Genomic DNA, 9,790 nt, shown 5'->3' with positions numbered 1-9,790 from the left:
CTGACAGGCGTACTTCAAGTCTTTCGAATTGTTCGTGTTGGTCACGTCGTATAGAAATGGTGTTATGGAAGGAAGGGGAACGGAAAGGAAGAAGTCAGTGACGTGCAGTCAGTGGAGGCAGGTGAGGCAGTGCCTCACCTGTCATCATGGAAAGCTGTCATGGAAATATCAAATGAAAAAATAAATTCAACAGTTAGATGTATTTAGTGATTTGTACTTTAAAGTTCTTGTCCATTTAACTTCACCGTTTTAGGATTTTTTTCAAAATCGCTGTATTTACCGTTCAAATACTAAGTAGAGACGGGCGGTGACGTCATTGATGACGTCAGTGCCTCACCAGCCATGAACCTCACCGCACGTCACTGGAAGAAGTAGAAAAACAAAATTAATTGTACAGGATCTGCTAGAAAGGCAGCCACTCTCATAGCGCCATCTTGAAGTCTAAACAACAAAAGCAACGAAATAACAAAATATGTCAACTCGACAGTCATTACATCTCAAGTACTTTCTGCACCGTCTTCCGTTGTACGAAGCAGTTCTAGATGATAGGAGACGATCAAAGTGTCCTTTTTGCCAGTGGATAAGGGACGTCACGGTGAAATGTGCACGTCCGCTAGAAGCTAAATGTTGAAAGCAAGCATGAAGCTGTAATATCCATTGACAGAGATTTCCTTTCCATCAATCCGCTTCAATTCCAGATCCACATCAGCGCCTTTGCAGCAGGTCCTGTATTTGGTTTTTCTACTTCTTCCTTTCCTTTTATCAGTCTGCTGCTGTGAAATGTCAATTTCTCCACCGCGCGACTATAATAATAACAATGTACATTTCATTTCTAAGCGCCTTACAAAACTCTCAAGGTCACTTTACAGTCACAGGATGTTTTTCTGTGGGTGAGCAGTGGCAGCCACACGCACCAGCGTTCACTCAATCCGGAAGTTAATACAGTAAAGTCTCGTTATATCGATATAACCGGGACTATCGATATATCCGACCCTGCACGCATGTAATTTTCTCCTTGCATTCATAGAAATAGTATCGTAATAAGCAGTACTATCGATATAACGAGACTTTACTGTAGATAGAAAGCTAGCTAGCCAGCTAATAGATATGCAACAGATAGCTAGCCACCTAGATAGCTCTATAAGGTCACTTTAGTCACGGGATAATTTTTTCCTGTGGGTGAGCAGCGGCAGCCACACGCGCCAGCGTTCACTCAATCCGGAAGTTAATAGATAGAAAGCTAGCTAGCCAGCTAATAGATATCCAACAGATAGCTAGCCACCTAGATAGCTCTGTAGTAGCTAGCTATCTAGTTACTTGCTTAATACACTGAATGTCACTGTTAAATACACAGATAGAAAGCTAATAGATAGCTAGCTACAATTCCCCCCTAACAAAGGCTAATGCGATCCAATCCAAGAAATGCGCCACAAGGTGACAAAAGGAGCAAATGGAAATGCATTTATTGCATTTGGATTGGAAGCAAAAGCAAACAAAAAAGTGTCCCTCCCAAAGAGACAAGTGGGTGTTGTCCATCACATCAGGACTTTTGATGGGGCGTGTTGGTGGAGCAGATGGTTGAGGACGCCGTTGTCTTTGTCGATCAAGTCCTCGGCGATGACGGGGACGCCGTCTTCCGGCGCTCGTCCGTCGCTTTCCTCGCCGTCGGACAAGGCGCACAACAGGGCGTCGTTCTCGTAGGTGGGGAAGTAGTACCTGCACGGGGCGCACCAAAGCGCTTCACAACAACCAATCGGGACATTGATCCTTTCACGAGGATCCTTATTGACGACGCAATGGGGGATTCGGCGAGAAATGCGCGCAGTCTTTTCAGTTGGAAGTGACGATTCCCATCAAGTCGTGTTCCAAAAAGCTAGTAAACAACCACACATTTCTTTTCTTATGCCTATTTAGTTATTCGTACATTCATTTGTTTATTCCTGCAGTTATCTGTTGATGTATCAGCTTATCTAATATATATACAGTAAAGTCTCGTTATATCGATATTCAAGGGAGTCCGATATAACCGGGACTATCGATATATCCGACCCTGTTTGCACGTAATTTTCTCCGTGCGTGCATAGAAATAGTATCGATATAACCGGGACTATCGATATATCCCATATCGATATAACCAGACTTTACTGTATTTGGTTTTTAATTTTTTTATGTATGTAATACTTGGTTAACCCAAAAAACCTTCCCTTTCCAGGAAGCTCCTTTGACGCCAAAGCCATCACAGGCATGAATGATTGATCGATCGATCGATCGATCGATCGATCAGGACGACGGGCGTGAAGGTTGCCGGCGGAGGCGACTGACTGGGGTTGGTTCCAGGTGCGGGCGGGGGGCAGCATCATGGCGTGCCGTCGCTCCCGCAGATGGCGCAGGACGTCGTCCCGGCTGCCGAACTTGCCCTGGCAGGCGTGGCAGCGGTTCTGGTGGAGCTGACGGCGGATGAAGTTGACCAGCTTCACCTGCTGGTAGAACTTCAGGTCTGGCGGGGGGTCGGATAGGGGGGGGGGGGGGGTGTCACGCTTTAGACAGCAGATCGTGTGCGTGGGGTGGCGCCGGGAGACTCACTGAGCTCCGCCCTCAGATGCCGCAGATCAAAGTCGTGAGCTTCCTGAAACACAGACACAAATACAGGTGACTTCCAACTTAGGACCGACCGACCGCTTTATCCGACAAACTTTTCGCTTCACCAACATGACATTCGCAACAATATCATCTTGGCAGACAAACTAGTTTTTGGCGGACCAACCGAACCACACGGCGCCGCGGTGGCTGGCGGCCTCGTTTTTCACATCCCCTTTGAGTGCAGACGTGGAAAAAGAGCCCACCGCAAGCTCAAAAGAAAATGGCGGTCGAGCGGAAGAAGGAGATCATGGACAAACACCAACCAGGTGTGCGTTTGTGTGACTTAGCGTGCCAGTACGCTACGTGTGGCCAAGGGTGTTTGTGTGTTGTCTAAGCAACGGTCTCAGGCAGTAGAAGAGGTTGAAAAACTTTCTTTGATTTGGATTAAAGAAAAGCAGCTCCAAGGGGACAGTGTGAGTGAGGGTATTATCAGCCAGAAAGCGCGCCAACTTCACTCGGATATCGTCAAGAGGCAACTCCATCAACCACCATCACAAAGGCACATAAAATAAAGTACATTTGGTGTCGTCTTAAGGCTTATTCAGTAGAAACTGGTGTTTGATGGGGACCGCGGAACGGATTATTCTCATTTGAATGGTTTCTTATGGGAAATAAATGTTTGTCAGTCGCACTTTCTGGGAAGTGATGAAGTTCTTAAGCTGAGGTATCACTCTACAAACGATATTCCATTTCATCTTCTTGTGTCAATGTGTACAGTTTATTTCTTGAATCACAAATCCAATAGCACATTTATTCTAGCTAAAGTGAGGTCTATTTGGTGTGGTTTTAAGGCTTATTCGGTCGAAAATGATGTTTTACGGGGACCCGGCCGGGAAGGGATCATTCTCCTTGTTTGATGGTTGACAAACTTTTGGCCTTCCACAGACACTTTGTGGGAACGAATGAAGTAGCGCCAACTACCTTCATGTGAGCATAGATGTCATCCGTGGCGTCGCGCCGAAGATCGCAGAACAAGCAGACGGCCGACATGGGACGCGAGCGCCAGTCGGACCAGTCGCTGCCGAGAGACAAAGGCCTTCAAAACGGACAACAACAACAACCAAACAAGGAGCGGCGACGCCACTTGTCCACTCACTCGTCTTTGTCGTCCAGCAGCTCCCGGTCGTCCTCGCTCTGGACGTCCTCCCACGTCTTCCCCAGTTCCTGCCGGCGGTCGCACGTGAAATCGGGCTCATTTCAAGCTGCCGTCGAGTCGGGCCGGGACAACGCAGCTGTGCGCAAAATGGCCGACGGCGCGGCTACCAGGTAGTTGATGATGTAGAACCGGTCGTATTGTCGGTTGTTGGCGTTGATGCGGCGGTGCGCTTTCTTCCTCATGTGATCCTTCAGCGTGGGCTTGTCCTTGAAGGTCTTCTCGCAGTACAAACACTGCAGGCTGACGCGACAATCCCACAATGAAGGCCGCCGCCGTGATTCTCCGCAACAACATTTGGACGTACGCACTTGTCCACTTTGCTCTGCAGCGTGTCCAGAAGCTGGTCGCAGTAGACGATGTTGTCGGGAAGGCCCACGCTGAAGGCGTGCTCGTGGGCCATGTGGTTCAGGAGATCCGACCTGAAAACACGTCGGGCAATTAGCCGCTGTGACGGTGCTCGACGTCGTTGCCTCGTGATGATGTCCGAGTCAAGTTGCCGTGCTTTCTGAGCGGTAATAATACCCTCACTCACACCGTCCACTGCTATCTAGCTACTCTTCGTTCATCCAAATCCACAAAACTTTTTCAACCTCTTCTATTGCCCGAGACCGTTGTTTGGACAACGCAGAAACACCCTTAGCCACACGTAGCAATGGCCGACCGACTTAGCATACCGGCACTGGGACGCGAGTCACACAATCGCACACCTCTTCTGCTCGACAGCCATTTTCTTTTGTGTCCTCTTTGGCTTAACGCCAGCCTGCGGCGGGGTCTTTTTCAGTCCCATAATAGCAAAAGTACTCCACTCGTTAACAAACCACATCCGCACTCAAAGAAAGAGGGTGTGGAAAACTAGTCCGCCAGCCGCCGTGGGGTTTGCTTCGTCCGCAGAAGACTAGTTCGCGTGCCAAGACTATATTCTTGCAAATTTAATGTTCGTAAGGTGAAAAGTTTGTGAGCTAAAGTGTTTGTAAGCCGAGGTATCGCCGTACTTATTAGTTTGGAAGGGCGGGGCGATGGCCTCCGTTGAAATGAAAGAGGAGAGCGCCCCTGGCGGCCGCCGAAGGTACTGCAGGCCCCGGAATAGTTTGGCGAAGGACTCATCCATGTAAGGCTCAATTTTAATGTGTATTCTTTTTTTTTTGTTGGGAAACAGCACGTGTGTCTAATGTGGGCATTTAAAATACTCTCATTATTTTAGAATCGGCAAATTGTTCTACTGTATTTTGAGCATTTCTTCAGAAAAAAAAACACAATCATTTTGTTTTTCTTTAGAATACTCGACATCTTTTAAACGCTGCAGTCATTATTGGCCCGTTCTGAATGGCAATCTTGCAGATCCCTAACGGATATATTTTGGATTTGCTTGTTCATAAGTCTTGTTGTGCCGGTCCCAAGCCCGGATAAATACAGAGGGTTGTGTCAGGAAGGGCATCCGACGTAAAAGCTTGGCCAAAACAAACCTGCGGATCATAGCTCGCTAGCAAGATGGAGGACGCCGATTCGCTGCGGCAACCCCGTCAAGGGAAAAGCCCAAAGGAAAAGAAGAAGAGAATGAATGGGAAAATGGCCTGAACAGGGTCGCGCCCACTGGCGGTCGCCGGCGGTACTGCGCCTCCATTCAAACGAATGGGAAAAATGGCGGAAATTCTCCCGGTCGGAGATTTTTTGCGATCCCGACGATCTGACCTGTTGCCGGCGAAGTGGTCGTTGCAGAACATGCACACGCGACGGAAGCTGCGATCGTCCCGTTCCTTCTGCTGCTGCTCCAGAACCTCCTCCTGATCACGCCAAGCAGAAAGAGAGATCAGGCGCTGGCTTGACGGACGTCCCGGAAGACGGCGGGAAGGCGGGCTTTGTCACCAGGCGTTTCTGCTGGAGCTTCTCTCGCAGGGCGCGGTCTTCCGGAAGGACGTCGCACAGCAGGAAGTAACGCTCCTGTTTCTCTGGAGGGCCATTGGGCGTACAGTGAGGCCTCAGCCTACCGACGCTTTAGCTTACCAACTTTTCTTTCGCCTTACAAACACGACATTCGTGAGAAAATCATCTTGGCATAGCAAGCGAGCAAACAAACCACACGGAGCGCCGCCGTGGTCGGTGGACTCCTTTTCCACACTCCCATTGTTTGAGTGCACACGTGGTTTGTTATCGAGTGGAGTACTTTTGCTATTATGGGACTGTAAAAGACCCACCGCAGTCTGGTGTTATGCCAAAGAGGACTCCGGTATTTTGCTTTTCTACTTCTTTCTTTCCTTTTTTCTCTTATTTCTTTCATTACAATACAATAGCACATTTATTATGCATACAATAAGGTACATTTTGTGTCCTTTTAAGGCTTATTTAGTCAAAATTTGTTTTATGGGGACCTGGGGACGGATTCTTCTCATTTGTAATGGTTTCTTATGGGAAATCAATGTTTGGCCTTCCACACACTTTCTGGGAAGCAATGAAGTTGGTAAGCTGAGGTATCACTGAACTTGTGAATTGTCATGTCTCAATCCCACACCAAAAAAGGACGTAATTGGACGTAAGTCCTTACCCACGGGCCCAGTGGAGTTGGTCTTGATCTCACTGCAGAAATCAGTGATTGGCTGCTCCAAGAAGCGGCCTTTCCAGTACACAAGGTACCTGCAGAAAAAAAAAAACAACCACCAATCACAGCACATCCATGCACGCCGCGTGTGGACTGATCAGCTGTCCAAAATTTGTGGGGGGAAAAAAATGATGGGAATGGAGCAAAATTTGACACCGGGGGTACTTTTGAGCGGCCACGGCAGCGCGAATGCCTTTGCCTTTTTTCAAGCCATAAGCGGTGAGACGGGTTATTGTTATTACTATTATAATAAGAACAACAATAAGAGATCCGCGTCAGCGCCTTTACAGCAGGTCCCGTATTTGGTTTTTCTAATTCTTCCTTTCATTACTTTGCTGCTGTGAAATGTCAATTTCTCCACTGCCAAACTATAATAATAATAATAATAATAATACATTTCATTTCGAAGCGCCTTTCAAAACTCGCAAGGTCACTTTACAGTCACAAGATAATTTTGTTTTTGTGGGTGAGCAGTGGCAGCCACACGCACCAGCGTTCACTCAACACGGAATTAACTCAAATAGGTAGTAAGCTAGCCAGATAGCTAATAGATAGCCGATAGCCAGTGAGCTACATCGCTAGCCAGCTAGACAATATAATAATAATCCATTTAATTTCTAAGCGCCTTTCAAGAGTTTCAAGGTCACTTTACAGTCACAGGATCAGTTTTTCTGTGGGTGAGCAGCGGCAGCCACACGCGCCAGCGTTCACTCAACCCAGAAGTAACTCAAATAGATAGAAAGTGAGCTGGCTAGCTAAATGATAGCCAATAGATAGGTACCAAGCTACTATATAGCTAGCTAAAGATCTTATTAGCTGGCTTTTGTAGCGCTAGCTAGCTATAGCTATGTATTTATTTAACTACAGTAAAGTCTCGTTATATCGATATTCAAGGGAGTCGGAAAAAATATCGATATAACCGGGACTATCGATATATCCGACCCTGTTTGCATGCAATTGTCTCCGTGCGTGCATTGAAATAGTATCGATATATCCGATATCGATATAACCAGACTTTACTGTATTTATTGAATTGCGGTCGTGAAATTGGCTTGATTTTTTTTGCCGTGTCAAATTGAGAAAACACTTTTGCCAGCTATTTTAAAATGTGAACCTGAAAAGGTAAGATGAATAGCCATATTTCTTTCTATGTATTTACCGTGGCAGGTCCGCAATGAGTGGCACGTCGGCGATGACCAACTTGTGCTGCAGCAGGAGATGCTTGAGGAGGACGTCCCGGCGCGTCCGAGGGAGCCACTCCGAGCACAAGAGACACGACAGCGTCTCGGCGGGAGGTCGCGAGGCCGCATGGGCCGGCTCCGGGAAACACAGCGCGTCCAGAATGCGCTCCGCACCTAACGCCAGAACAGATGCTTCATTTAATCCTCCTAAGATATCCATTGTTTACAAGTCTGCTGTGGCGTCAGCATCAAACACGGTGGCTTGACCGGAAGACGGAAAGAAAAAGCTCTCGGGAGCCGCCATCTTGGTTGGAACTAGACAACTTGGTCATACAGGACACTTTCTTTCTTTCTTTCTTTCTTTCGTGACGGTCAATACAAGAGCACATTTAGTAGATCTAAAATAAGCTCTATTGTTTAGTAGAAAATGATGTTTTATGGCGACCTGGGAATGGATTATTCTCATTTTCAATTGGATGATTTTTTTCTCATTTTCAACATTTTGGCAAATCATTTTTCTAATCTTCAAAATTGTGCCAAGTCATTTCTCAGGCATTTTGGGAATTGTCAACACTTTGGCTCATAATTTTTCAGGGACTTTGCTCATTTTCAACATTTTGGATGTGGATTATTTCACTGCTGTAAATTGTGTCATTGGGTAAGACAAATAAAGGTTTTCTTAAGATGACCATGTTACTTCCGGGTTGAGTGAAAGCTGGCGCATGTGGCTGCCGCTGCTCGCCTGCAGAAAAAATATCCCGTGACTGTAAAGTGTCCTTGAGAGTTTTGAAAGGCGCCGATTATTATTATTATTCAAATTGTGGACGTTGTATCTCTCTCGTTTATTTACAATACAAGACAAGGTTATTCATACATTGCGCTTTCACAACAAGCGGGGTTGCAACAAAGCGCTTTACACAACAACTATTCTGGGATTGCGCTTTCTTTGGAGCAGTTCCAGATGAAAGGGGAGATAGAGACTCAAAGTTTCAGTTTATAAAGATGAGTAAATTGTATTTTTATAACTCGTAGAAGTGGTAGAATATCTCTTTTTCTCCATAACTGCCAAGTTTCAAGCAAAAAGAAGCATTAGCACATATATTTCTAGAGATATTCTTTCCTAGTATTCAGTGACAGCCATTTTGACGAAAATCTGCCTGCATTCGATGGTTGATATTTGCTCATTTATATTTTGAATCTTTTTCTGTTCTTGTTTAGAATTTCAAAAGCGTTGCAATTGTACCTTAGTCGTTAATATCTGCCAAAAAATAAGAAACTGTAACAGTAATCAAGAAGTCGGTCACAGATTTTCATTTTTTCACAGTGTCATCACTGGCAGAAAATCCCCTCATATTTCCCAAATTAAAAATGCCATTATTTCCTTATTATTTGTCATAGAACAATAATCTATTTTCATGTATTATTTGTCATAGAACAATAATCTATACGTCACGTGAAAGCTATTTCAATGCACTTTAATATGGCATTTGAAAATGTGTGATGAATTATTATTGCAACATTTGTCACATCCCGACGTCATGCTCAATGCGTGCATGACGCCCCACATATCCTTTCTCGTGTTTATTGAAGGTTTTACGTTTTGCCCGTGACTTTTTTTACCCCAGCCCAGCTTTGTTTATCCAGGAAATGTAAGTGACAATGTTTACAACGCGGACTTGAAATGTTAGCTAATAACAAACAGTACGACGTCGTCTAAATACACAACGAGGAAACAAAGAATGGCCACGATCGCCATCGTTTACATATGCTACATTAATATATCTTAAAACTTAATCCACGACAGATTGTTCCGTGTCCATCGATCGACTTTGGTGAACGCTGAAGCACTAGCTAGCTTATCCTAGCACGCGCAGCTAAAGGTGTCCAAAACGGAAGCGTTGAAGAAGATATCTGTGTGTTTTTCTCCCTAACTATAGCACAGGTTATCGGTGTGTGTTTCTCCCTAACAATACCACAGGTTGATTTTAATCAAAGAAATCATCGAAACGATGGAAAATGCGCTTAAAATGACACAATTTTACTCTTCAAAGTCCAACAAACCATCATCGCCGCTGACGCTGGCCGCCATTTTCCTGCACCACGTGACAAAACACCACGCATTTGACCAATCGCAGGGATGCCACAATATATACAATCGATGAGGTTTTCGGCAGGCGGGTCGCCTCAATTCGTGTTACGCGACTGCTAAATTAAAATAAA

General features: G+C 45.6%; 1 protein-coding gene and 1 long non-coding RNA gene across 2 annotated transcripts; one reads left to right on the top strand and one right to left on the bottom strand.

The window, feature by feature from the left end:
* Nucleotides 1-1,446: 1,446 nt before the first annotated feature.
* Nucleotides 1,447-9,790, bottom strand: znf277 (zinc finger protein 277). Its single transcript, XM_088996318.1, has 12 exons — nt 9,632-9,790; nt 7,549-7,744; nt 6,336-6,424; nt 5,660-5,742; nt 5,486-5,577; nt 4,105-4,215; nt 3,904-4,036; nt 3,737-3,804; nt 3,562-3,658; nt 2,584-2,626; nt 2,323-2,497; nt 1,447-1,716 (listed from the first exon to the last, which is right to left on the bottom strand). The coding sequence occupies exons 1-12, from the start codon at nt 9,657-9,659 to the stop codon at nt 1,536-1,538; spliced, it is 1,296 nt and encodes a 431-aa protein (XP_088852444.1). The 5' UTR covers nt 9,660-9,790; the 3' UTR covers nt 1,447-1,535.
* On the top strand, nt 2,547-3,659 carry LOC148897314 (uncharacterized). The gene is made up of 3 exons (XR_016114965.1): nt 2,547-2,649; nt 2,740-2,906; nt 3,526-3,659. It is a non-coding gene; the product is annotated as an uncharacterized LOC148897314 (long non-coding RNA).

This window comes from Hippocampus bargibanti, linkage group LG05 (assembly GCF_051943395.1).
Source record: "Hippocampus bargibanti isolate YZ-2025 linkage group LG05, ASM5194339v1, whole genome shotgun sequence".
Classification (NCBI taxonomy): domain Eukaryota; kingdom Metazoa; phylum Chordata; class Actinopteri; order Syngnathiformes; family Syngnathidae; genus Hippocampus; species Hippocampus bargibanti.
The sequence above is the reverse complement of the archived record's forward strand: the minus strand, read 5'-3'. Positions and strand labels throughout refer to the sequence as shown.

What these genes read in the sequence shown, in the direction of transcription:
- znf277 (XM_088996318.1), bottom strand. Translation starts at nt 9,659, where the DNA reads ATGGCGGCCAGCGTCAGCGGCGATGATG. An exon ending in CAGCGTCAGCGGCGATGATG is followed by an intron (nt 7,745 to 9,631) that starts GTTTGTTGGACT and finishes TTCTGGCGTTAG; the next exon opens with GTGCGGAGCGCATTCTGGAC. An exon ending in GACCACTTCGCCGGCAACAG is followed by an intron (nt 4,216 to 5,485) that starts GTCAGATCGTCG and finishes ACGTGTTTTCAG; the next exon opens with GTCGGATCTCCTGAACCACA.